Source organism: Phascolarctos cinereus, unplaced genomic scaffold (assembly GCF_003287225.1).
Source record: "Phascolarctos cinereus isolate Bilbo 61053 unplaced genomic scaffold, phaCin_HiC Scaffold_2;HRSCAF=192, whole genome shotgun sequence".
Lineage (NCBI taxonomy): Eukaryota > Metazoa > Chordata > Mammalia > Diprotodontia > Phascolarctidae > Phascolarctos > Phascolarctos cinereus.
The window spans coordinates 49,980,581-50,008,042 of NW_027555625.1; the positions used below are offsets into that span (position 1 = coordinate 49,980,581).

The following is a 27,462-nucleotide window of genomic DNA, read 5'->3' on the forward strand; positions in this document are numbered from 1 at the left end:
ACTCCCCTTCCTCCCTGGGTGACTTCAGTGGAGCAGAGCTGAGCTCCTCAGGGAACAGCAGCACGGAGCCGACATCAGCCTGAACTTCAGGCGGATGGGCGAAGTGAGACAATGAGCCCGACTCACCACCCACAGCGTTTCCCCCCTTGAATTTAGGTGCTGCAAGGTCACAGGACGAAACCAAACCAGCGGAAAGGGAGGAAGGCTGCTTGGAGGTGTCTTGGAGCTGGAGTCAAGGGGGCCTGGGGTCAAATCTCAGTCCAGCTCTGCTGCTATCCAGGTGACCTTGGCTGCTCCCAAGCTCTCTGGGTTCCAGTTTCCTCATCGGCAAAGTGAGGGTTGAGCTATGTGACTTTAGGTTGTGGGCCTGTACACAGTAGGTGCTGCATAAATGCTTGCTGATTAAGTTCCTTCCAACCCTAAAATCCCATGACCCTAAAGGGGTCCTTCTGACATGGAGAAGGGGAGGAGATGGGAAGCTCCACCCCCCGGCCCAATCCTCTAAAGGGAGGGGCTGGCCAGGGCAGTGCTTCTCACAAGGGGTGGGAAAACTTCTCCCCAGGCCTTGTCTTACAGGGGTATCACAGGATGGGGCCTTCAATAATGGCATGGAGATGCTTCTTTCCCGCTCCCTCCCTGACACCCCAGTTTAGATGGTAGGAACTGTTCAGTGCTCTCACTGGAAAGCAAAAGGCAAACAGGGCAATTTTCTCTCCTTTCTCTTCCCTCCCACTCTGGTGTTTCCTGCCCACTCCCTTCCACCCCCTTAGCTCCCCCTTTCCCAGCTATTCTCCAGAACAGTCCATTTCACAAAGCCAAACACCAGGAGTAGCATTCAAAGACTAGTCTTTAAAACGCTGTTCAAAAGCTGCGTTTGAACAAACCCATTTCCCCCAAGCACCCTCTTACAGAGGGTGTGACTTTGGCTCCTCCAGGACAGGAGGCTGTCTCTACCCCCCATCAGTCCCCAGAGTTCCTGGTCACATGCATGAAGGGCTGCTGAGGGACTCCACACAGGGTTCTTTACACCAGGATACGACTGGATCTTAGGCTCTAATGACATCCAGACCTCCTGAGGCCCTTCCCTTGAAGGGAGCTCGGCATCAGGGCCGAACACAGCCCCAGTGCTTACAGCTTTGTCTCTGACCATCAGGTGGCTGAATTGGGGGGGGGGGCTTCTCCCCCCACTCCATAGGACAGAGCCCTGCTAGATCTCACCTCCTGCAAAGAAGGAAGCAGGTAAGATCTGACTGGAACATGGAAAGATCTCTCCAGCCCATTCTTCCTTTCCCTCCCCAAACCTTGTGTCTGTCTTCCAGGTGGGGAAAACCAAATTCTCTCCCTGTTCCAGCCTCATTACTGCCAGCTGGAGCACTGAGCAGAAAGCCAGAGAAAGTCTGGGAGGTGTCTGCTAAGGCCCCCTGAGGTGAGTCCTAGGAGCCGCCCGTTGTCAGTGGGATGGTGGCAGGTATCTGGCCAGCACTCACTGGACTACTTACAAATCAATCTTCACCCAATTCTGCCTACCTGGTGCCTCAGCCTCCCTGATCCACCTGAAAAAAGGGGGCAATTTTTACTGAATGAGAAGCTAAGAAGGGCAAAGGGCAGAGGAAGCATTAATATAATCCCTTGCCCTAACACCACAACTGAGGGTGTGACCTGAAGGAGAAGGAAAATGAGTAGAATGTCCTTGCACCCCCTGTGGTGTGCTAGGCCCAGAGAACTGGAAACCAAATGTGATGAGCGAGGCTGCCCTCCCGGACACTCCAGGAGGTTCCTGGAGCCTCCCAAGTGCTCTGGAGCAAAAGCTGGGACGTCCCAGGAGCCAAACAGCTGCTTGAGTCCCCCACCTCTTCATGCCAGCCAAGCTGGCTCCATCACCCACCCAGGGAGTTCTGCTTGTTTTTCAGTGAGAAGACTGGGCCGGCCTCACGGCAGAGGCTGATGCCTGCTTCAGAGAGCTCTGATTTCATCAGTGCAGGGGCAGACTTGTGATCCTGCCACCCGTTAGAAGAAAGTCTTCCTAAGTTATCATGGCTGAAAACACTCATTACTGGTTGGCTGGCCAATCCACACTGTGCCAGGCCGGCTCTCAGACCACAGTCCAGTCCAGTCGGCTCCTCCGGTTCTGGCTTTTGGGGACCTGCCACGGCGACCTTGAGGACAATTCAGAACTTCAAAGCAGCTGAGGTGGGCTTCAGAGGAGAGGAAACTGAGGCAGAATGAAATAATCTGACCCCGTCCCTGACCTCCCCTAAGGCAGAGGAATGAGGAGAGCTTGACCTTGTGACCTCCTCCAAGGATGCAGCTCCTATTTCTGGTCAGCCCAGAGTCTGGGAGAGGGCCCCAGAAGCCGAAGAGGAAGGAGGACGGCGAGTGGAGGGCAGCTCTAAAGCCACTAGTTTGCTTCTGTCCCCGGCCTGTGGTTTTGGAAGGGGGGGTGGGCAAAATTAAGCTGGAGGCTGGCAGCACAGCCCACCGAGGCCTGTGGGCTGCCTGCCCTTTTGCTCCCCCTTCAGTGACTTCCTTTACGAACCCAATGGGATGAGAAGGGGCCTCTTACCGCCTCAGGGCTTGCTGCGCTTGCCCTGGCTCTCTGCCCCCATGTTGGCGGTGGTGCTTGTGGCTGCCCGCTTGTTCCGATGATGTGGGAAGGTGGGCATGAGCTCAGGCTCACAGGCTGTGGGCAGAGAGAAAACTGCTCTCCCTGGGCTAGGGCTCTGGATGGCTTCCCCTGCCCCCACACTTCCCCAACTCCTCAGCCACCCAGACTCCCAGGCATTCACTTCTTGGGCACACGCACAGCACCTCATCCTGGCTGCTCCCAGGACTGGCACAGTGACTTCCCACCCCCCCAAGGCTCTGGCAGGACGACCGGGCCCAAGGCGGGGGCACTTACGCAACGGCTTTTCTTTGAAGTAGGAGCTTTCCAAGCAGTCCCCAGCTGTGGCCCTAGAGAGAACCCACCAGCTTGTCAAGGAGAAGTAATGCCATGGCAAATATAAACATTTATCATGTGCCTACTGCGTGCAGGGAGCTGGGCTGGGCACTACCATCGTCCCTGTCCCTGGGGGGTATAAAGTCTTGTTTAAAAATGGCTCTCTGACTAACTTAGGGCCTCTGGTGATGGGCAGTGTTCCATTTCCCAACCCAAAGGCCTCAACACACTTCCCCACACCCAAAAGACAGAGCAATGAGGGAGGCTGTTGATAATGAGAAGAAAACAGGAGCTTCTGGGTCTCCGTGAGCCAAAGAGTAAACACACAGAGTAGGCAGAAGACGTACGACTCTGTGGGGCAGAAACCAAGGATGATCCCTGGCCAGCCTAAACGTTCCAGCAACAAACAGGCAAGATCTGCTGCTTAGGAATGTGACAAAAGGATGTGGAGCCCATCAGGAGAAAGGAAGAGGGGGCAAACGCTTTTATGCATGCAGCTATCTCGGGGTCGGCCCTTCCCACGTGGTGGATTGGCCAGTGCTGTCCAGAGAGTTGGGGCAATGCCCTGCACCTTTACAGGGGGCAAATGCTCCAGCCCAGACCGCTTTTATGCATGCAGGTATCTAGGGGTCGGCCCTTCCCACGTGGCGGATTGGCCAGTGCTGTCCAGAGAGTCGGGGCAATGCCCTGCATCCTTACAGGGGGCAGATACCCGAGCGCAGGCAGACTCTCAGAGCAGACCAGCTCTCGGGGGGGGGGGAGGCAGACTAAGCCAAAAGCGTCATGTGCCTGCACGGGCCCGAGAACAGACACCGGCTTCCAGCGGGGCCTGATTCTTCCCCCAGCCCCACCCTGTCGGTCAGAGCCCTGGGTACCTTTTCTTTGGGTCATACATGAAGAGGAAGTTGAGCAGACGTAAGCCTGCCTCAGAGAGCCACGGAAACTTGTGTTTGAGGTTGTTGTATGGCTGTTTCCTCAGGCTATACTGGCTGACTAGAGGCAGCTTGGAAAAGCCCTGAGAGGAGAGAGAAGAGCAGAGACAGGAGTGAAAAGAGGCCTGGGCCAGCTCCAGGGGACTGGGCAGCCTGGCTCCAAGCTGAGAGGAGAGAGAAGAGCAGAGACAGGAGTGAGAAGAGGCCTGGGCCAGCTCCAGGGGACTGGGCAGCCTGGCTCCAAGGCACTCACCGGCCAGATGTTTTCGTTGGGTGTCCCAAGCAGCTGCACGATCAGGTCAATCTGGTGGATCTCAGAACTGCCTGGGAGGAGGGGCTTGTGAGCCAACAACTCAGCCAAGATGCAGCCCACGGCCCTGGAGGAAAAGAGGGGCAGGAAGCAGGAAGCAGACACTTCCATCCCGAGGTGCCTCAGTGTGCCCAAGGGGCTGGGGCACTGAAGCAATGGGTGTCACTTCTGGAATTCCTCAGTTCCCCAGTAGGTAGGGGCAAAAGGGGCGGGCAGAGCATGGCCTGGGAACCAGATGTCAATTTCAGAATTTTGAATGGGGAAGGGACATCAATGGCCATCTCATCTGACCCACCCCTGAACAAGCATCCCCACAGCCTCTCTGTGTTCGTGAGCTATGGTGCTCCCTCATCTGGCCACATCTCCCTCAGCCTTGCAACCCCCAACCCTGTTCTTCATATGCACTGTGACCTTCAATCCCTGAGCCCTCAGTTCTTTCCCTGGCCATCACCTATGCACTGCCTACATTCATCTCCCTTTCCCATCCTGATGCCTTGGTGAACTGGTTCAACCCTACACTCTTCTCTTGAGTTCCTTACCCCTTTGTATCACCAATCTTGCCCTGCCAAGCTTCAACCTTGGATCTCTCCCACCATCTGCTGCCTTCACCCCTTCTCACATTCTGCTGAACAAAGCTAGAGGAAATCACACAACCACACTGACCGGTCGGTCCACAACAAATCTATTATATGACATCAGCTGGGCCCTCACTGGAACAAGGCAACCCTTTCATACCTCCTTAACTGACTCTTCCACTCACCAGTGTTTTCACCCTTTCTCAAGTCTCCCCTAGCTCCCCTTTCCCCACCCTCTCAGCTAAGAACTGTGCTTCACATTTCACTGAAAACACTGGGGTCATCTGTCTAGAGCTCCCTCTTCTCTTGGCCTGATCACTTAGATTCCTTCTGCCACCACCTCCTTCACCTGTCTCACATGAAGAGGGTGGCCACTTCCCTTCCCTCTACACGCGTAACTGACTCGTTCCATCCTTTCTTCTCCAGTGGACTGCCTCTTCCATCTTCTCCACTGTCTACTGGCTGCTTCCCTTCACACCCTCTCTTGTACGTGCTGCCACCCTGATGCTATCCCTCATCGCCTCTGATCTGGACCACCTCAAAAGCTTTATGGTTGGTCTCCATCCTCCAAGTCCCTCCCCAAGAAGGAGGACACACCTATCTTCCACTCATCTGTCAGAGTGATCTTCCATGTCAACCCCCATTCAGTGAACTCTAGTGACTCCTAATCACCTCCAGGATCAAACAGAAATTCCTTTGTTTGGCATGTCAAGCCCTTCCTAACCTGCCCCATCCCACCTCTTCAGTCTTCCCGCTCCCTCTACAGCCCTCCCTGGACACCATGATTCAGTGACACCAGCCCCTTCCTGCTCCTCACACACAGCCCTCCATCTCCCTCTTCTGGGCGTTTCCACCAGCCATGTCCCACGCCTAGAACCCTCTCCATCACCTTGGTCTCCTGGCTTCCTTCAAGTCCCAACTAAACTCTTCCCTTCTCCAAGAAGTCTTTCCCAATTCCCCTTAATTTGAGTGCCTTCCCCTGGAAGGATCTCCAAGTCAGCCTGTCTAGATCTTGTGGGGCCAGAGTCATTTCCATGTTATCTCCCCGTTAAACTGTAAGCTCCCTGAGGGCAGGCACAATCTTCTGCCTTTCTTGGTATCCCCAGTGCTTAGCATAGTGCCTGGCACACAGTGGGTGCTTAATACATGCTTGCTGACTGAGTGACTCTGCTGGAAGATCTCCAAAGAAGGAAGACCTGCTACCACCTCCAGAGGTTAGCCCACTCCATGCTGGGATGGCTCTGAGTGGTGAGAAGTTTTTCCTTACAACTCAAGCTCGTCTTCCTCAGTGCAAAAACAGCTCTTTGGTCACCTTCCAGTGGCCAAGGAAGCCCCATTTCCCCTCCTAATGCTTTGAGAACTCCAAGTGTCAAAGTGGGTTAGTAATTATTCTGGTCTTTTTCTGACTTCAAAGAGTCAAATGGGCTTTTTACTCACTGGCTATATTACTGAATGAAACCATCTCTGCCCTCAAGGGGCATACATTCTACTGGAGGAGACAACACATACAGAGAGAAATAACCTCAAACACGGCCACGCATATACATGCGCAATGTCCCCCAAGAAAACCTTCAAAGTGTTGTGAGGCTTTTGGGATGCCCTGTATGTTGAACAAAGTAATTCTGGGGGTGGGGAACATTAAGTGAAGGAATCAGGACAAGCTTCTTGTAGGAGGCACCATCTGAAGGGAGCTAGAGTCCAAGTGACCGAGGTGAGGAGGGAGAACCTTCCAGGCATGGGGGCTGACAGCCTAAAGGCCTGGAGATGTGGAGGGCTGTGCCCCGGCCTCTCTCTGGCAGGGACACCCTCACCAGGTAAAGGCCAGTCTTCTCATCTTCAATGTATTCCCTCCCTCACTCCCAACTGATCAGATAGCATTCCACCATTTTCTACCCATGTTTTCATATTCGAGTATTATCTTCCTGGACTGTGCCCCAACACAGCATAGACAGGACAGCTCAACTGACCTTTTGGATCACTGGGAACTGGGATGGGGAAAAGTAGCAACTCTTCCAGCCAGGTCTTGCAAACATCCTCCCACCCCAAGACTTTCCAGGAAAAGGACACTCCTTACCACATGTCGATGCTGGTAGTTTGGGTTGCTGTTCCCAAGAGGAGTTCGGGGGCCCGGTACCTGTGCAATGAAGGAAAATAACCCATACTCAGATCACTTCTTCCTTGGAGGGTCATAGGTCATCTCCCCAACTCTTGCTCTCACATCAGGGGACTTCAACCTGTCCACTGATTCTCCCTCATACCCTCAAGCTACTCACCTCCCATGAGCTCTCCCTCAGCCACACACAAAAGCGGTCACACCACGGGTCGGCTCATCATCCACGGATGTTCAGGTGTTCTGGAATCCCCTTACCTGACCATGATCTATCAGCTTGTCGCCTCTCCCTCTGCCTGCCCTTATGTAACCTTACTCTTTATCCTCCCATGACCTTCCCTCCCCCATTCTCACGGATCACTCTCTCTTCTCCCCATCTTGGCTCCTTGGTGACCCACTTCAAATCTTTACTGTTCTCCTCTCTTGAAGCCCTGACCCTCTTATCCTATCACCTGTTACACCCAGCCAAGCCTCAACCTTGGACCATTCCCACCATTTATCTCCTTCACTCCTATACATGAGCTACTGCATGAAGATGGAGAAGAAGTGCACCTGTTGTGATTGGCCCAGAACGAATTTATGTTACACAGTCTCAACCAGGCCCTCACTGCCACTGGGCAATCCTACCATACCCCCCTTATCAACTCCCTCTCCCATTCTCCACAGTGGCTCTTCCAAACTTCATCCCTGCTCAAGGCTCCCAGGGCTCCCTTTCCCATGACTGTCTCAGCTGAGAACCTTGCCTCACATTTTACAGAAAACCATGATGATGTTCAATGTGACCTCCCTCTTCTCATCTCCTATCACTCAAGTGCCTTTGGACACTCTCTCTTCCTTCACTCGTCTGACATGATGGAGTGGTCTTACTCCTCACCAAGGCTAACCCCTCTACTTGTTCAAGTGATCCCTTTCCATCCCATCTCTTCTCCAACACACTCCATCATCCCCACTTTTACTTTCAATACCACCCACTCTCCTGGCTCCTTCCCTATCTACAAACATGCCCATGTCTCCCCCATTCTGAAAACTTCCCTCAGTCCTTTCATCCCTGCTAACGACTGTCCTACATCTCCTCTGCCCTTTGCAGCTAAACTCCTCCAAAAGGTCATCTACAGTAGGTACCTCCACTTTCGCCCTTCTCACTCCCTTCCATCTGGCTCCTGACCGTATCATTCCACCGATAACTGCTTTCTCCAAAGTTACTAATGATCTCTTAGCTGCCAAATTCAGTGGCCTTTTCTCCGTCCTCATTCTCCTTGACCTCTCTGCAGCCTCTGACACTGCTGATCACTCTCTCCCCCTTGATACTCTCTTCCCTCTAGGTTTTCAGGACATCCCCCCCTCCATGGTTCTCCTAACCTCTCTGACTGCTCCTTCTCTGTCTCCTTTGCTGAATCCTCCTGCAGATCACACCCTCTAACCACAGGTGTCCCTCATGGTTCTGTCCTGCGCTCTCTCTTCTCTTCAGCTTCCATGGATTTAATTACCATTTCTGTGCTGCTGATTCACAGATCTACCTATCTTGCCTCGATCTCTTTGCTGACGTCCAGTCTCATATCCAACTGCTTTTCAAACATCTGGAGCTGGGTGTCCAGTAAACATCTTAAACTCAGCATGTCCAAAATGGAACCCTCCCCCCAACCCTCACCTTCCCTATTCCTGTAGAGGGCAACACCACCGTCCCAGTCCCTCAGGCTCAGAGACTAGAAGCCACCCTGGACTCCTCACTCTCTCTCACCCCCCAACCCTGCATCCAAGCAGTTGCCAAAGCCCATTGATTTGACCTTTGTGACACCTCTCAAACAGGCCCTGTTCTTGGCCCCTTCCCCATCACTCCAGTGCAGGCCCTCATCATGTCCCACCTTGCTTATTACAATAGTTGCTGGTGGCTCTGCCTACCTCAAGTCTCCCTCCACTCTGCCACCAAAGTGATTTTCCTAAAGCAAAGGTCTGATCCTGTCACTCCTGCTCAATAAACAGTAACTTTTATTGCCTCCAGGATCAAATGCGAAGTGCTCTGTCTGGCATTCACAGCCCTTCATGACCCAGCCCCCTCCCACCTTTCCTGTCCTCTGACACCTTACTCCCCATCAGGGACTCTTCTGTCCAGTGATACTGGCCTCCTGGCTGTTCTATGAACAAGACCCTCCGTTTCAGCTCTGGCCATTTTCTCTGGCTGTCCTCTATGCCTGGAATGCTCTCCCTCCTCTGCTCTGCCTCCTGACCTCCCTGGCTTCCTTTAAGTCCCAACTCAAATCCCACCTTCTGCAGGAAGCCGTCTCTGACCCCTCTTAATTCTAGTGCTTTCCCTCTTTTAATTATTTCCCATTTGTCCTGTATATAAGTTTGCTCTGTACACATTTGTTTGTGTGTTGTCTCCCCCATTAGACTGTAAGCTCCTTGAGGGCAGGGACAATCTTTTGTAGCTTTTGTGTATCACCAGGGCTCAGCCCAGTGCCTGGCACATAGTAGGCACTTAATAAATGTTTATTAGTTGACTGATTCATCTGCTTTAATCTACCTATCCATTAGAGAGGGTTGATCAAGTGTCTCTCCTTTGGCCCTGTAAACAAGGCACTGGCCACTCCCAGGAGGAGGAAGAATGAGCATGGCTGCTGCAGAATCTTCTTACCCAGATGATTTTCTTTTATTTTCTTATTTTTTTAGGCAATTGGGGTTAAGTGACTTGCCCAGGGTCACACAGCTAGTAAGTGCCAAGTGTTTGGTCTGAGGCCGGATTTGAACTCAGGTCCTCCTGACTTCAGGGCCAGTGCTCTATCCACTGTGCCACCTAGCTGCCCCCCCCAGATGATTTTCTTTACAAGCCCATCAGCCACCCACGCGGGCTCAGCTTAGAGCCAAATGGTGCACCTCCCATACAAAGATGGTGGCGTACTGGCTATGCTTACTTCACTCTCCCCCCAAGAGCCCACGAAGGGTGGTGGCCACAGCAACAGTGCAGAGGGCCCCCAATCTTGGCCAACTTCAGGCATGACCAGAGAAGTACCTATCCCAACTCCTTTCAGAGGATGATGGGGCACAAATCTTGAAAAATATATTACTAGGAAAAACCAGCTCCCCGTGGCTGTTAATGAGACCGAACTTTTGGTCTGTTTACGTGATTTTTTCCTTGCCAAGACCCTTTCCAGGGTAAATACCAACAGGTTCTGGGCTGGCTCACCCCACAGCACAGACAATTCACTGACCTCTACTTGGATTAACAGAAGATAACCCTGATGACTAGCTAGTCTTCTCTGTCGTGTAGACCTGCTCTGCCTTTGCAAATGGCCCTGCAGACTTTTGTATGCAATGGCAATCCCAGAATCTCTGAATCTGCATGCCCTTCCAAGTCCTCTGACATTTTCAGCTCCAGTATATGGCCTGTCTGGGGGAACGTGACCGGCCCAGTTGGAAACAGGCCTTCAGAGAAGTCCAGAAAGCAGCCTTTCCCCCTCAAACACTATCTATGTGACCCTGGACAAGTCACTTAACCTTTGTTTGCCTCAGTTTCCTCAACTGTAAAACTAAGGATCACAATAGCACCAATCTCACAGGGTTGTTGTAAGGATCAAATGAGATAATACCAGGCACACAGTAGGCACCACAGAAATGCTCATTCCCTTCCCTTCCCCTTTCTCCCATTACCCCTCCTCTCCTAGACTCTGGAGTGGGAAGTTATCTTCAAGGCTGACTCACCAGAGGGTGACCACTTTGGGGGTCACTGGCTTCACAGGAACACCATAAGCCCGAGCCAGGCCAAAATCAGCTGCCAAAAAAGGGGACAGAAATGTGACAGAGGAGTTAAGTGCTTGGCAAGCGTTCAGTAACTTCTTGCTTGGTGCACAAGAAACAAAGAAACAGAACGCCAGGGGGATGCCAATGTCTGAGAGGCTCAGGTGTTTACATGTGTACACACACACCCACCCCATGGTTCCAGGGAAACATACAGATACCCACCTGTCTTAACGCAGCCCTTATCTGTCATAAGCAAATTAGAAACCTTTAAGTCCCTGTCACGGCAAGAAAAGACACCAGTTAGTCATGCCCAGGGAAGCCAATTTCAGTGACCGGTCCAAGATGAGAAGGATGGCCCTTTCAAGCGTTGGGGCCTCCGGGCTGAAGATGTGAAGGCACCTGGCTCTTGGCTTGGAGCTGGTCTCTATTTGTCTATTCCTCGGATCAATGGTTCTTAACTTGGAGTCTGTGAACTTGTTTTTTGAAATATTTTGATAACTTTCTTTTTTTAGGGGGATAGCAATTGGGATTAAGTGACTTGTGCAGGGTCACACAGCTAGTCTGAGGCTGGATTTGAACTCAGGTCCTCTTGACTCCAGGCCCGGTGCTCTATCCATTGCACCACCTAGCTGTCCTAATAGCAGTATTTTAATATATTTGGTTTCCTTTGTAATGTTATGTATGTGATGCCTTTAAAAACATTATTCTGACAAGGGTTCCACAGGGTTCACCAGACTACCCAAAGGGTTTGCGACATAAGTAAGATTAAGAAGCCCTGCCTACATTTGGATCACCATCGTGGTGGAGGAGGGAGGGAATCCACCCAGGATTCCAATACTCTTCCAGCTGAGTCTGTCTAAGTCTAGGTCTTCACACCCTTTCCTTCTAGAACCTGCCTCCTACAGACCTCTCAGCCTTCCCCTGCCCCTCACCTGTGAATGATGAAGTTTTTGTGCAGGTATTGAAGGCCCTTGAGGACTTGCAAAATGATACACTTTACCTGTAAGAGTGAGAATAGGGAAAGAGCCAATGAATGATAACAAGTCCACCTCAGAGAGCTGCAGGTCAGTCGTTTTGGGGGCTTGAGGAAGGGCTCCCGGTCACAGGAAGAGGGAAGATCCTCATGCTCTGCCCTAACACTGGGCTCTGGGCCACTTGATAACTCCCACACTGCCCAGCTAGAGAACTACAGGTGATATCTAAAGGGACAGTGGCCAGGGACCAGAGGAAAGGAAGGAGAATAAGGGGCCGCAATGGGGAAAAGAACAGGAACCATCAAAGAAGAATATGGCGGTTCAGTCAATTCAGTGAACGCTCTCTAAAGCCCTTGGAAGGTGAGCTCTTTTAAGGTGGGACTCTTTCCCCTTTGTCTCTGAACCCCCCCCACCAACTCCCTATAAGGTCCCATGCAAATTACTTAATAAATACTTGTCCAATGACTGGATAAATTCTTCCTGCATCTCTAAAGGTACAAGTCCCACCAGTCAGCTGCCTTTAGAATCCTTCTCCTTCAAGGCTCAGGCCAAAGGCTACCTACTACAAGAAGCCTACCTTGATTTCCCCAGTTATTACTTTCTTCTCCCCTGGAAATTACATTGTATATACCTTACATTGGCTTATCTGTGTTCATATCTGCTTTCTCTCAATACAAATTTAAGCTCCTTAGGTTCAGGGACTGGGATGGTTTTTTTTTTCTTTGTATGTCTGGTGCCTAGCATACAGTAGGCACTTAATGCCTGTTGGCTATCCGAAGTGAATGAACTCTCCAGGGAGGCACAGGCTTCCCCAAGGTGCACGGTTCTGCCCCAGTCACTAGCAGAGCAAGCAGAAGAAGGTTTAACACCAAGAATAAAGGTGACCAGAGCCCACACATACCTGAGCCTCTGAGAAGGGTGTCTGCATGTTCTCCAGGAGGCTGGCAAGGTCCTGCTCACAGTAACCCATCACCAGGAAGATGCTGGAAGAGAGACAAAAGGGGACACAGTGACTTGATGCCACTCTGTCCTTCTAAAGGGCCAACCCTTGAGAGAGAAGGCTGAGGGTCAAAGAAAGCAAAGAGAGAAGAAGGAAGGGAAAAATCACAGCTTGGGAGCAGAAAGCAGGACTGAGCAGGGAATGGGGGAGGGGTGGGGTGTTGTACCCCCAGGGGTAAGGATGACCAGGGGTGTTTACCTCTCCAGGTGGTTTCCCACAACCACCTCCTTCAGCTCCACGATGTTGGGGTGACGAAGCCGAAGGAGCAATGTGATTTCCCGGAGGCTGCTGATGGGGATCCCTGCCCCAAGGAAACGATACACTCGGGCCGCTGGCCGTGCGCAACAAACCTCCCCTTCCTGAGCCCCGCCTCTCTCCTAGCTCCCGGCTGGGCAACGACACAAGCTTCACACAGCCCCTCCTGAGACTGGAGTGGAGGCCCTCCCTCCTCATCCTCTACCGAGGGAACCTGTGTTTTGTTGAATCCTCCCTGTCTCAAGTTGTTACTGTTTCTCCTTCATTGTGGAAGAGGACCAGGACCTCAGAGGGTGATGCCACGACATGCAAGTGAATTGGATGTAAGTGAGGCAGGGCTGTGCAGAGTCACCAGTCTCACTCTCTCCTCCGGAGCCGCCTGGGCCCAGTGGCCAGATACAGATCAGAGAGACTAGAGATGGCCCAGGATGAAGTGGGGGGCCTTGGCCTTTTTAAGCTAAGGTCTTTCCCAGGTCAGTTGGACTGAGGCTTCGCCTTTCAGTGATTAAGGCTTAATAAGAACTGAGTCAGGGAATGGCCTCTACCTAGTCAAAAATTAAAAATAAATTAATTGGCAAAGAACACCTGGCAGCTAAGTCAAACACCAATGCTCGATGTATGACTGGCCCTCAGCTCAGCACAGCATTTCACAGTTTGCAGAGTGCTGAATTTGAACTTCACAACTGTGTGTGGTTGGCAGGCAGGCCCTATTACACTCTGAGACATTTAGTGACTGATGCTGGCTCAAAAAGCTAATTAGCTGGGATTAGAAGATCAACTTGAGAAATTTTTCAGTGATAAACATTTAAGATAAATTAACTAGAGCCAAACACGAAACTTTATAAGACTTTCCAGATGCTTTTTTAAAAAATAGATAAGCTATCACATGTTGCATATTCCTGGGGAAAAAAAGGAAACTGATTTAATTTGGAGTGAAGATTACAGTAGTAGACATTTTGTTCCAATCAACTTCTGAACTCTGTCACAACTGTCAATGGAAGAGTGTTAACTGATGAGCTTGGATCCTTGCAGAAACAATGTGGAACATAAATTCTCCATTTAAATGCAGTTCTGCCTGGAGGCAGCAAAATGAACTAAATAACTTCTTGAATTCTCTGAATTCTATCATCTTAAGGTCTCCTACCCTACATCATTTAATTGTTTATGTAAGCAAATGAACATATAACAAAGAGGCTGGCTTTTAGAATAGCAAGTAATATTCTTAATCTACTCTGCTTTTCCTATAAATATGGCTAAGTTAGATCTGGTGTCTAGACTCTCTGCCCAGGGCTCGTTGCATCACCTCCCTCTTACTGAGGATTTTTCAGGACTATTCGATGTTGGCTCCCAATTAGAAGCACAGATGCTTTGTATTTCTAAAACAGCCTCATTCCTATGTTTCCCTTGAAGGCACTGAGTAGGTCTCTGGCAACCATTCACCCCACCTCACCATCCTTCTCCTTGTCCATCCGAACCTTCTTCAGGGCCACAATTTCATCTGTCTGGGTGTCTCGGGCCCGATCTGGAATGGCAACAGACCCATGGGAAACACAAAGCCACAGCCCTGAGTACTCTCCTAACCTGTTCTAACACAGATACCACCAGGGACATTGGAATGTTGCATCTCTCATCGGGACTCACGCCAAGCCAGCAAGTGCCTGCTATTTGTTAGGAGCAGGGGATTCAAAGACATGAATGAAACAGTCCTGCCCTCAGTGGCCTAACATTCTACTGGGGAGATGACATGCACTCAGATAAACACATATAAATAGAAAGTAATGGAGGAGAGAAGGCACCAACAGTTAGGCCTCTTATACACAATGGCACTTGAGTTGACATTAACGGGAAGTAGGGCTGTCAAGGAGAAGCGCAGAGAGAGAGCATCCCATGTACAGGCAGCAGCCTATGCAAAATCATGGAACAGGAGACAGAGGGTCCCAGAAGGGGAACAGCAAGCAACCAGTCTGGCTGAAATGCTGAATGCAGGAAGGGAAATTGTGGGCAACCAGCCTGGGAAGACGGGCTGGAGAGAGAGGGTGAAGGCCCCCAAATGGCAAACAGAGGAGTCTGATCCTGGAGGTAACATGGAGCCACTGAAGCTTCTTCGGCAAGCACTGGCATGGTCAGACCTTTGCTTTGGGGACTGGCAGCTGAACTAAGGCTGGATTAGAGAAGGGAAAGGTAGACTGAATGAAGATGCTGTAACAGTCCAGACAAGAGGTGCTAAGGGTCTGAATTAGGGTACTGGTGGTGTGAGTGGAGAGATGTGGAGGAAGAACTGACAAGACTGGACAACTGATCAGATGTCAGGGGGCAGGGGAAGTGAGACTCAAGAGTCCAGGATGATCTTTTCCCCCAACACGTACTCTTCTTCGCTCTCATAACTCCGGCCTTCTGGCTGTCTTCTTTGCTAGCCCAGCCAACACCAGTAACAGCTCCCCTTTCCATCCCAACCCTGCTTAGCTCTCTCATCTAGACGGAGAGCTGCTGAGGTAACAAAGTTTACAGGTCTCCATGCCGGACTCCTGGCCAACAGTGAGCCCATACTTACACACAATGCCATAGGTGCCTTCCCCAATCCGATTCAGCTTTTCAAACTCCTTCACGCTCCGACACTGTCCCAGCTGCAAGTAGAGAGGAAGAGGTGGTAGCTCATCTGAACAGCCAATAATACTCAATGGACAATGTAAACACCCGAGTAGCTCATTCAGAGTGCAAGTCTCATTTGCCTTCTCCTATGGTGATCCTGTTAAAGTAAGGCTACCTTTCAGCCAAGCAGGGCACAGCAGCAGGTCAGTACTGGGGCTGGAGGGTACCAGAAGGACCGACAAAACAAAAATAAAATGCCAGAAAAAGTTGGCCAAGGGACCCTCATTACAAGTAAAGGAATCCAGGGTATGCTACTAGATAGAATAATCGAAGGCTAGCCTGTTGCCAAATACAATAGAATCTCAAATTTGGAGATCACCTAGCCCAATTCACACCTGAATCTACAACAAATCAGAAATAAAACGATTACACATATTAAGAATCTGACAAGATAGTTATCCTGTCTGGAACATGAATACACAGGCTGGTATTTCCCTTTAGAGGTAAGAATCAAAACATCTCAGGGCAGCAAGGTGGCACAGTGGACAGATCATAGGTCCTGGTGTCGGGATGACCTCAGTTCAAATCCAGCCTCAGACACTAGCTATGTGATCCTGGGCAAGTCACTTAACCTTGACTGCCTCCAAAAGCAAGCAAACAAACAAAAAACATTTCCAGCTCTTTCCCTTGGCAAATCCTGCCAAAAATCAGCCCATCTGAGCCTAGGGAAAAGGTGTTCCAGGTATAGCTTCTATTGAGACCTATATAGCCCTGAACTTAGCTGCCTATTCTCCTTGGGGATTGACAACTATAGATGAGAAGATTTGTTAAGCCTGGCATTCAATGCCCTCCACAATCCAGTGTTACCATAACTTACTTTCACATTCATCTCATGTTCTTTATCATGTTCTTTTCTACATACAATCCAGCCAAATATGCTCAGGACATCCATCACACTGTTCAACCACTGTGTCTTTGTTTACCATGTTCCCTATGCCTGGGATGCCATTTTCCCTGCTGAATTCCTACCTTTTCTTTAAAGTCAAATCCAAAGACAATTTCCTCAGTGAAGCCTCTGACCACTTCAGGCTGTATTGGCTTTTTACCTTCCCCACTGTGATCTTACCTACCACTGCTTATACCTATCTTAGATATAAGAAGCTAAAAAGAAAATCACTGATCATCTATTGAACATGTGATTTTGTTATTTTTATGTCACATGTCCCCCACCCCCCAATGTGGTATAGTAGGGAGCAAATATGACATAAAAATAATAATTCAATAATATATTAAACCGACAACGAATAACTTTTCTTTTTGGCCTACTAGATCGCCCAGTGGATACAGCATTGGTCCTGGAATCAGGAAGACCTGAGTTCAAATCAGACCTCAGACACTCACTAGCTGTATAACCCTGGGTAAGTCACTTTACCCACTTGCCTCAGTCTCTTCATCTGTAAAATGAGCTGGAGAAGGAATGGCAGGAAGGAATGGAGGAACGAAATGGCAAACCACTCCAGTATCTTTGCCAAGAAAACCCCAAACAGGGTCATACAGAGTTAGACACAACTGAAATTACTGAACAAAACTTTTCATTTAGCTCTAAAACCTCTCTTTTGGCCTTAGAGACAGCCTTCCTCTGTCTCTTTGTGGTCCTGGACAATTCTGAGTTGCAAAAGAGTCGCAGATCTCTTTTGTAAGAGGAGTCATAGATCCCAGCCACTCAAATCCTGATACCTCAAGATTATAAACTATACTAGGGCAGGGACTGAATTCATTGCTTAACTTTTTAATTTTTGGTAGCATCCTGCTCTGTGCACTGCAGGTGTTTAATAAATGCTCTTGAACAGAACTGGATTCATTTCTTTTCCCTGCTGCTTGGTCCATAGAATAAAGCCCACCCAAATTCACATTCCCAATTCCAGCTGGAACCTCTCTAGTCCTGTCAAAAAAAGTATTTGGGGAAGGAAACAGGACACACGTGCCCACATGGCCTCATTTCCACAGGGGCCTGAATGTAGCTTTCTGTTGAGAGGTCTGAAAACAATGTGCTCCATAAATCTATTTATATGTATGATACTTAATGTATTAAATTATATATAACATATAATAATATATTATACATAAGATAAATATATAACTATACTTTAAAATTTTTTGAGCTCTCAATTCTCTCCCTCTGGTCCCTCCTCCACCGATTGAGAAGAAAAACAATAATCTCAACTACACATGTGAAATTATGCAAAACAATATCTATATTTTTTTAAAACAGCAACCTGGCATAGTGGAAAGGGATATGGATTAGAAGACCAGGACCAGAGTTCTAGTCCTGCTTCCTCCCATATGCCCTTCCCCCTTTGGGCCTCAATTTCCCCCTGTGTAAAATGTGGAGAATTGGCCTTAGATGATCAATAAAGACCAGGGATGGTTTTTTAAAATTTATAATTTATTTCTAGGAGTAAAAAAAGAGGTGGTTTTCAGGGAGAGGGAGGGTCCAATCTTTACTACACTGCTTCCGCGGGAAATTGACGCGATCCCCCCAACTCCCCGCGCCTGCCGACAGGAACTCTGGGAGTTGTAGTTCTGCCAAGGAAGCACAAGCCAACACCCAACAGGGCGGCAGGCTGAGGGAAAGCAGCGCCGGCCCGCATGATATCCCACACACACGCACCCTGTCCTCCGGAGGCACCGTGAAGAAACCGTCCTGCCGTATGCACTTCAGGCGAATCTGCTCCGATTCTGGCTCGGGATCCCCCATGTTGCAGTCCACGTCTTCCGCCCTCCAAGCATGCGCAGGCGCCTGGGGTCGAAGAAAGTATCGCGCAGGCGTAGAGTCGACTTCCTCCGAGGGCCACGCCTTCCCTTAGCAACGGTTGCTAGGGAGGAGCTGGAGGGGTTCTAAGTTTCCGGTTAGGCTTGCCCTGACTCGGGAACATGTTTATGGTGGGTCCACTGGAGTCGTGGTGGTAGGCCAAGGTTCATCAACGCGGTGGCCTATTTATGTACTGGGGAAGTGAAACTTTATCCGCTTTGCACTAGGCTGTTAGAATAATTAGTCAATTAACAAGGAATTATTAAGAACCTACTGTGTTCCAGGCACCTCGCCGGGCGCTGGGGATCCAATCAATAAACATTAAAAGCCTGCTGTGTGCCATGCATTGAGAATACGAGCAGAAGGAATGAAACAATTCCTATCCGAAATTTAATGGGGTAAGACAAGTACCTATACAACTATACAAACATAGGTAAATAACATATAAAGCGAATAAATACGAATATATGCAAAGTATACAGAGTTTTATGCTTTAATAGCTTAAAACTGCACTAAGACTTTAGGGACACCTTAAAGTACAAAGTAGGGGCAGCTAGGTAGGATAGTGGATGGAGTGAAGGGCTGGTAATCAGATGAGTTCAAATTTAGCCTACTTAGTAGCTGTGTGACCTGAAGTAAATCATTTCACCCTGTTTGCCTCAGTTTCCTCATCTGTAAAATGAGCTGGAGAAGGAAATGCGAAACCACTCCTGTCTCTTTGCCAAGAAAATCTCAATTGGGGTCACTTTGAAGAGTCAGATACGACTGAAAAACAACTAAATAATAACAGCAGCAAAATTGTTTGGAAGGGAGGAAACTAGCAGTGAGGAGCATGAAAAGTCTTCAGGCAGAAGATGGTGCATCTCAAAGGAAGAGACAGGGCCTGTATGCATGCAAGTTGGAGGGAGTGAAGATGCACACCAGGCATGGTGGACCATCAATACAAAGGTACAAAAATATCCACTGGGCGATCTAGCAGCCCCCAAAAGAAAAGTTACTCGTTGTCTATTTAACATATTATTTTGAATTATTATTTTTATGTCATATTTGCCCCCTACTACACCATGTTGGGGAGGGTGGGACACGTGACATAAAAATAACAAAATCACATGTTCAATAGATGATCAGTGATTTTCTTTTTAGCTTCTTATATCTAAGATAGGTATAAGCAGTGACAAGTAAGATCAGAAGGGTGGTGGAGTGAAGGGAGATTGAGTGTCCTGTGTAACTCAGGGTGGGGAATCTACTTTGGTTGAATCATCCTAGCATGCCAGAAGGGGAGAAATGTCTAATGAAGCTGGAGAAATAGGTTCTGACAAGGTCTTATGGGGCTCCACCTTGATTCAGCAGCCTTCTCACCCTGGAATAGTCCTTCTCGCCTTTAGCCCCTTTATCACTTTTTTCCAGCCCCTCCATTTTAAGGAAAGAGCCACATTTGCTCCTTCAACCTATGGGAGGGTACTGCTGTCTCCATCTCCCCTACCCCCTTCAGTTTCCTTTTATATGGTTATCTTTCCCTCATTAGACTGTAAGCTCCTTGAGGGCAGAGAATGTCTTTCTTTTCTGACTCATATACTTAATAAATGCTTGCTCTCTTGACTTAAACTAAACAAAGGAGTTAATATCCAAAAACTTTCAGAAGCTCCCTTTTGTTTCCTCTGGCTGCCATGATTTCCCGTAATTTAGAGGCATTTGACTTTTTTGGTCTTATCTCAATATGACTCCTGCAAACCATACCTTCCAACCATAGTGCACAGTTTTGACTATTCCTGCCCATCTCCTCCTACCCCAACCCCAAGCCCTCTCTCCTCCCAACACTGAGCCTCTGCTCAAATTTTTCCCTACGTTTGGCCCCTTTGTCTCACTTTTGGTTACTGAATTCCTAACCATACTTTTAAATGTCACCTCCAGGAAAGGCTTCCCTTTCCCACTCTGGCTGGCAAAAGCCTTCTCTCTCATACTTACATTATGCTTTACCGTGTAGTATTGTGCAGTATAGCTATTTATGACTATGTTAAATATCCCTACTAGACTGTGAGATCCTTGAAGGCAGGGAAGCTGTCCAACCTAAAGCTTGTACCTGCACACAACTGTTTGTTGACTTTTTTCACCATGCCTCAGGAAACCTACTATTGGGGAAACTTCATCATCCTGCAAGATCCCATAAGCCTCAGGACTCTACCTCATCAGCTTCTTTTTGTATGTGGTCTTCTGCCAGTAGATTGTAAGCTTCTTGATGCCAGGGACTGTCTTTGTTTTTTGTATTTGTATCCCCAGGACTCAGTCAAGAGCCTGCCACATAAATGTTTATTGATTGAGTATCACTGTGCTGTTGATCCAACCATGTGAGGAGGAAGACAACATTAAATGTTTATAAAGCATTTGTGGTGTTTGCCATTGTGGTAGACATTTTTCTTCTTCTGTTTCCTGGAATATATGGGCTTGGAAGAATGTTCTTGGTTATGTAGGCATGATACATGCCTCCCTTTTTCTCCCCTCTACCCCTAACCAAAGTTCTCAGGTAACCCCGAAGGGGGTTGGGGCTTCTCTGATATTAGCTTGATTCTTCTGTTGGCTGTGTTCCCCCTAATTTTAGGTGCTTACCAACCAGCATCTCAGTTCCATTTGATTGCTTAACATCAAATATCTTTTGCAAATGGCTATTTTCTTCAAAAATGTAGCAATAACAAATGTTCCAACATTTTCCCCAACACCTTGAGGAGCATAATTACCCCTATAGCACTTTAGTCTCTAGGGAGGGTGGGAGAGATTATTAGGCTTGAAACTTAGCTCATTTCCTACTTAACATTGGTCCCACCAAATCCCCATTCAGAGGTGCCATGGTCATAAAACAGATATGGCTTCTGCTGTCCCGGAGTTCCAAAGGTTACTCCAGATGTTCTGTGCTTAGGACACTGAGGCTGATCTGGCTGCAACCATCAGCATGGATTCTTGGACTTCCGGATTCCTGTGGCTCATGCTAATGTCCTTTGAAACCCTTGAGGTCAGAGACTTTACTCCCTGCACCTTGAACAGAAAAGAATGAAGAAAAAGACCAAGGACCTGTTGAGGTCTGAGAGGTTGAGAGCCCTCAAAGACCGGGTTGTCTGGAATGAATTCACAGATGCAAGCATTCTTTAAGTCAAGGTGGCAAAGATTTATTATTATGCTTTTCAGTGGGCAAGGATTCTTAAGGAACCTTCAAGAGACTGAGGATGGAGCTAGGGTTTATATGGAAAAGGGCATGGGAAAGGAATGCCAGGGACACTGATGAGGTAACCTAAAGGTCCAGGTGTCTTTGGGAGTTATGGATGAGGAAGTACAGGGAGTATACTGAACAGGGAGGGAGATGATAGAGGTATGGATCTTGGGAGTCTGGCAGGAGGAAGAATCCTTGGGCTGGCCAAGAACAAAACTCCTTGGGCTGGGCAAGGTACCCCTCTCCCTCTGTCTTGATAAGAGAAAGCTCTGCAACAAGGGAAAGCTTTCGCACAAGACAGGAACTTACTAAGGAATTGGGAGGCTTCCAGAGACATGATCTGAGGGCTGGGGCCTGAGCAGCCCAGCACTCTCTCGCCCAGCTCTGTGTAGCTGCACCAGGGAGAGAGATAAGGATCGTGCTGGGGCCCATGCGTGAATAACTGCTAGGCACAGTGTCTTTGGGTTGGGGAGTGGTTGTCAGAGACAATGTTTCTGAGACTAGGGAGAAATTGGGGTCCAAGTATAAGCAGAAGCACCCAAGTACCCCATCAGACCCAGGCCTGTTTCTCAGGGGGTCATCCAGCCTCAGAGAGGGAAAGAGTGCTTAAGGCCTTCCTCCTTACTTCCTGGTCTCTGTAGAGAAGCTGTAATGAAGGAGTTAACTTTGCTTCCCCAGATCAGACGTAGCAAAGAGATAGCAAATGTTGGCTCAGGCTCTTTGGAAGATGTTGGCAATTCCAGCTATGCAGCCAATGGATAAAGGTCCTTCCCAACCACATGTGGGGTAGAACAATCAGAACTGGTTCCAGATTATCCATAGATGCTCCAGTCTTTTCCACGGACTTCCCTGCCACATCATCAATTTTCCTGTAAGCAGCGCTCTAGAGTCTTTCACATGGACATGTCACCTGACAAGCCAATGATATTTCCACACATGCTAAACCCCCATTAGAGTTAAAATGAAGCCTTTTGGGGAACCCTCATCCCTTGCGTGGGGAAGCAGGCAGGGTAACCTCATATATGTGTATATATATACATATACACATACATGTATATATATATATACATACATACATATATATGTGTGTGTGTGTATATATACATATATTTATATATATACACACACACACATATATATGTATATATATACACACACATATATATATATTTATATATACATACATATATTTATAGGAGGATTATCATCCTGTTGTAATCCTTTCTCCCCCAAAGCAAAGCTGGCCTATTGTGCTACAGAACCAGCTGTGGAGGGAGGAATGGAAAGATCCACAGATGTTTAAGCTTTCTTGCATTTGCACATCACTAGATTTATGGGACTGTGGGCATGTAGCTATTAGGAGAGGCAGCACAGATTGGGGTTTAAGCTTCATGCTGGTCTAAGATGTGGTCTCTATCTCGAATGGACAGCAGCAAAGCCTAGCTATAACTACAGCCCCAGCTCTTGCAGAAACTTTCCAAGCTAGGCAGCTTGGAAACCTCATAGTGAGGAAGAATAGAACTCTCCTCTTTCCCTTGCCCCTTCATGTTGGCAGAGGAAGGACTAGAGAAGTGGGGTATACAACCTCATCTTGAGATTTCAAGCTACCATTTTGTTCAGAGGGAAACAAAAAATGACTTTCCTCCTTTCTTTACTAGTATAAAGCCTTCGCTTTGGACTACTGCTTACTTTTCTTTTCTCTCCATTTAATCTCTGATAATTTCCTAGGCCTGAGGACTTTGGGATAGTGGCTAGAGAGCTGGCCAAGAAGACTTGCATTCCTGTGTCTGACACATACTGGCTGTGTGAGCAATGTCAAGATATTAGGAAACTCCATGTTTTCTAGAACTGTGGCTCTGCAAGAAAGCTGTGCCCTGAGCTTGGCATAACAACAATCCTTTGCGCTCACCTTCTGGAACTGATGGTCCCTGAGCTTGGGCAAACACCAACAGATCCAGACATGAAGCACTGCCATGAATGGACTTTTAAAAAAAAAATTTTATTAGTTTATTTTGATTTATCAACAATCACTTCCATATGCTTTTGAGTTTAAAATTTTTCTCCCTCTTCCTCCCCACCACCCTCCCCAAGACAGCGCACAATCTCATATAGGCTATACATTTACATTCCTATTAAACATATTTTCACATTAGTGAAGTTGTAAGTAAAAATTAAAACCAGTAGGAGGAACCATCAGAAAGAGGAAACAGAACTCAACAGAAGAGAAAAAAAATGATAGCGATTCAACTTCCATAGTTCTTTCTTTGGATGTGGGTAGCATTTTCCATCCTGAGGCCTCTGGAGATGTCTTAGATCCTTGTATTGCTGAGAAGGGTTAAGTTTATCAATATTAGTCATCGCACAACGTAGCTGTTATTGTGTACAAAGTTCTCTTGGTTCTGCTCACTTAGCTCAGCATCAGATCACACAAGTCTTTCCAGGTTTTTCTGAAGTCGGCCTGTTCATCATTTCTTATAGCACAGTAGTATTCCATTACATTCATATACCACAGCTTGCTCAGCCATTCCCCAACTGATGGGCATCCTCTCAATTTCCAATTCTTTGCCACCACAAAAAGAGCTGCTATGAATATTTTTGTACATGTGGGTCCTTTTCCCATTTGTATGATCTCTTTGGGATATAGCCCTAGAAGTGCTATTGCTGGGTCAAAGGGTATGCACATTTTTATAGCCCTTTGGGCATAGTTCCAAATTGTTCTCCAAAATGGTTGGATCATTGCACAACTCCACCAACAATGCATTAATGTTCCAATTTTCCCACGTCTTCTCCAACATTTATCATTTTCCTGTTTTGTCATGTTAGCCAATCTAATAGGTGTGATGTGGTACCTCAGAGTTGTTTTGATTTGCATTTCTCTAATCAATAGTGATTTAGAGCATTTTTTCATATAACTATAGATGGCTTTAATTTCTTCATCTGAGAACTGCCTGTTCATATCCTTTGACCATTTATCAATTGGGGAATGGCTTGTGTTCTTATACATTTGTCTTAATTCTCTATATATTTTGGAAATGAGGCCCTTATCAGAGAGACTGTTGTAAAAATTCTTTCCCAGTTTTGTACCTTCCTTCTAATCTTAGTTGCATTGGCTTTGTTTGTGCAAAAACGTTTCAACTTAATGTAATCAAAATTGTCCATTTTGCTTTTTGTAGGTGTTCTCTATCTCCTGTTTGGTCATGAATTCTTGTGCTCTCCATAGATCTGATAGGCTGTGAATGGACTTTTTGTTGCTAGACAACCATGCCTCGCTGTTGCTGTTGTGCCTCACTACTGTTGCTATATTGTCTTATTGTTGTCATTCTCGTAAAGGAATTGTTTCTATAATTTGTTCTTTGACAACATATGTAACAGCCCCTTTAGAGAGTCTTTTTGGGGTCTTCTTGGCAAAGATACTGGAATGGTTTGCCATTTCTGAAAAAACAGGCAAACAGGGTAAAGTGACTTGCCCAGGGTCATACAGCTAATAAGTGTCTGGGGACAGATTGAAACTCAGGTAGATGAGTCTTCCTGACTCCAGGCCTACTGCTATACCCACCGTGCCACCTCCCTGTCCTCATTTTTCATTAGATGCCAAGGAAAGAGGAAAGCGTAGATGAGGGGAGAGGGAACATTGCTTGGTTATAGTAAAGGAACAAGTCATCGTGAGCTCCCAGGGGAAATTTAGAACGGAGAGATTGTATTCTGTCTGTCTTTCTGTCTCTTTGTCTGTCCCCCTGCTTCCTGGCCCACTTTGGGAATGTTCTCTCTCTACTGAAAGATTTTCATTGCCAGACATCTAGGGGGTCTAGCTTCAGGAGTAGGCAATCTTTTGGCTTGACTCCAGCACCCCCACCTTCCCCAGCAGCAACACCTAAGAAGACGACACTGGGAAAAATTGCTAGAAGGACACAAATTTTTCCCCCAACCCCATTCCTCTTCTGAATGTCCCTGTTTCTGTGTAGGGCAGCACCATCTTCCCAGTCACCCAGAATCACAACCTTGGTATCATTTTTGCCTCCTTGCTCAGACTCTTCACCCCATATCCATTCTTGTCATTTCTACCTCCAAAACATGTCTCAAACATGTCTCCTCTCTGTTCCTGTCAAGGGCACCCACCAAGTCTCTCATCATAAGTCTCCTAACTGGCTTCCTTCTGTCAAGTCTCCCCTCTTTCCAGTTATCTTCTGCATCACTGCCAAAATGATTTCCTAAAGTAGAGGTATGACCAAGTCATTCCCCTACTCAATAAACTCCACTGGAGGCAAATACTGTTATTATGCTCATTTTACAGGAAAGGAAATTGAGATAGATGAGAGTGAAGTGACTTGCCCAAGGTCACACAGCTGATTACACTATATATATATATATATATATATATATATATATATATATGATGTATGGAGAATTCATGGAAGAACATGATTTGCAATCTACATTGGCAGTGCACACTTTAGTCAGGTCATAGATTCATTAAAGCTCCAAGTATGTTCCTGGCATCTCTGCATATTGGAGGATTTTGGTTTCTCTCTGCTAGTTTTTCCAATAGTACTGATAGAAAGATCAGGCATAAAGAGATAGTAATGTGTTAAATGAACTGTAACAAAGAGTCTACTCCCTTGTTATCTTTTTTTTTTTTAATGGAACGTGAAGTTTCTTTGATAGAATTGCAAGGGCAACTTGTCGTTGGTTGGCTGGGTTGACCACACCCTGCTGGCCCTTAAAGTGAGGGAGGAAGCAGCTTTGGGGATTGTGATCCCCCCTGTCCCTCTACCAGAGAACAGCAGAGGAGAAAGAGGACTTCCATCCATTCTGTTTCTCCTCTCTCTCCTTCATGGGAGATGGCATTTTACAGTGGAGCTACTCCCTCAGCAGGGAACAGAGTCAGGGGAGGCAGCTCCAAGGAATGTGCTCCCTGGCAGTAGAGAAGAGAGCCAACTATGGATTAAAAAGGGAATTAGCTGCAATGGTGGAGAGTTGAGTTTCAGTAAAAAGTGCACCCAGGGGCCCAAATGAGTGACCTGCCCAGCAGATACTGTGCCCAGGAGGGTGCAGCATGACCACCAAGACAAGAAAGGACATTGGAGCTTTTTAGAGAAGTGTGTTGATGCCTTGGCCCTGTGTCCGCCATATATGTGCTTTACTGCCAATGTACTTTGTGCCCATTCTTCCCACTGATTCAGTGACTCATGGGAGAATTTACCTCAGGTTTATGGGTCAGTGTTTTGTAGCTACTATTCTCACTATGCCACCTTAGTAAATGCTTTTGTTTTAAGCTAATTGTGTGTATTGGCTGACTGTTAAGGTAATGCATCAAGGGAGGGGTCACTCATGAGCTTGGACTCAGAGAATATCTTGAAGTTGTAGTAGTCAGTCCTTACACACACACACACACACACACACACACACACACACACACACACAATCAGAAAGAAGCCAGATAGGATGCTACACCAGTATGTTTTTCATAAAAAAAAAGTTTTACTTTTTTTTTTTGTAAATACTATTTTATTTTTTAAAATTACATGTAAAATTTTCAACATTCATTTTTTATAAGATTTTGAGTTTCAGATTTTTTTCCCTTCCATTTTCTCTCCTTGATGGCAAGCAATCTGATATAGGTTATACATGTGCAATCATATAAACATATTTCTACATTAGTCATGTTGTGAAAGAAGAAACAGAACAAAAGAGAAAAGCCATAAAAACAAAAAAACAAAAAAAGTGAAAATCGTGTGCTTCCATCTGCGTTCAGACTCCGTAGTTCTTTCTCTGGGTGCGGGTAGCATTTTTCATCATGAATCTTTTGGAATTGTCTTGGCTCATTGTATGGCTGAGAAGAGCTAAGTCAATTATACTTGATCATCACACAGTGTGGCTGTTGCTGTGCACAACGTCCTCCTGGTTCTGCTCACTTCACTCCGCATCAGTTCGTGTGAGTCTTTCCAGGTTTTTATGAAATCTGTGTGCTCATCATATCTTATAGCACATTACTATTTCATTACATTCATAAGCCACAACTTGTTCAGCCATTCC

The 27,462-nt window shown here is 47.4% G+C and overlaps 1 protein-coding gene and 1 long non-coding RNA gene across 3 annotated transcripts; one reads left to right on the forward strand and one right to left on the reverse strand.

The window, feature by feature from the left end:
- Positions 1-829: 829 nt before the first annotated feature.
- CDK10 (cyclin dependent kinase 10) lies at positions 830-18,236 on the reverse strand. Of its 2 annotated transcripts, none has more exons than XM_078149376.1 (14): positions 18,090-18,236; positions 15,381-15,453; positions 14,280-14,351; positions 12,773-12,875; positions 12,476-12,557; positions 11,533-11,600; positions 10,823-10,875; positions 10,562-10,631; positions 6,830-6,889; positions 4,124-4,247; positions 3,814-3,953; positions 2,900-2,952; positions 2,564-2,680; positions 830-2,254 (listed from the first exon to the last, which is right to left on the reverse strand). In XM_078149376.1, exons 1-13 carry the CDS (start codon positions 18,174-18,176, stop codon positions 2,568-2,570), a joined length of 1,098 nt encoding a protein of 365 aa, XP_078005502.1. In that variant the 5' UTR covers positions 18,177-18,236; the 3' UTR covers positions 830-2,254; positions 2,564-2,567. The 2 variants fall into 2 exon arrangements, with proteins under 2 accessions (XP_078005502.1, XP_020844773.1); XM_020989114.2 differs by having other exon boundaries at positions 830-2,420; positions 18,090-18,235.
- Positions 18,237-18,326: 90 nt separating this feature from the next.
- On the forward strand, positions 18,327-20,586 carry LOC110210288 (uncharacterized). The gene is made up of 3 exons (XR_013484299.1): positions 18,327-18,628; positions 18,894-19,178; positions 20,352-20,586. It is a non-coding gene; the product is annotated as an uncharacterized LOC110210288 (long non-coding RNA).
- The last annotated feature ends 6,876 nt before the right edge of the window (positions 20,587-27,462 follow it).

Bases quoted from the DNA above. Each gene is read 5' to 3' on its own strand.
- CDK10 (XM_078149376.1), bottom strand. From the start codon at position 18,176: ATGGGGGATCCCGAGCCAGAATCGGAGCAGATTCGCCTGAAGTGCATA. The intron at 10,632-10,822 runs GTGGGTATCTGT...CTTTTTTGGCAG, and splicing joins TAAGGGCTGCGTTAAGACAG to CTGATTTTGGCCTGGCTCGG. The intron at 3,954-4,123 runs GTGAGTGCCTTG...CTCTCCTCTCAG, and splicing joins CCAACGAAAACATCTGGCCG to GGCTTTTCCAAGCTGCCTCT.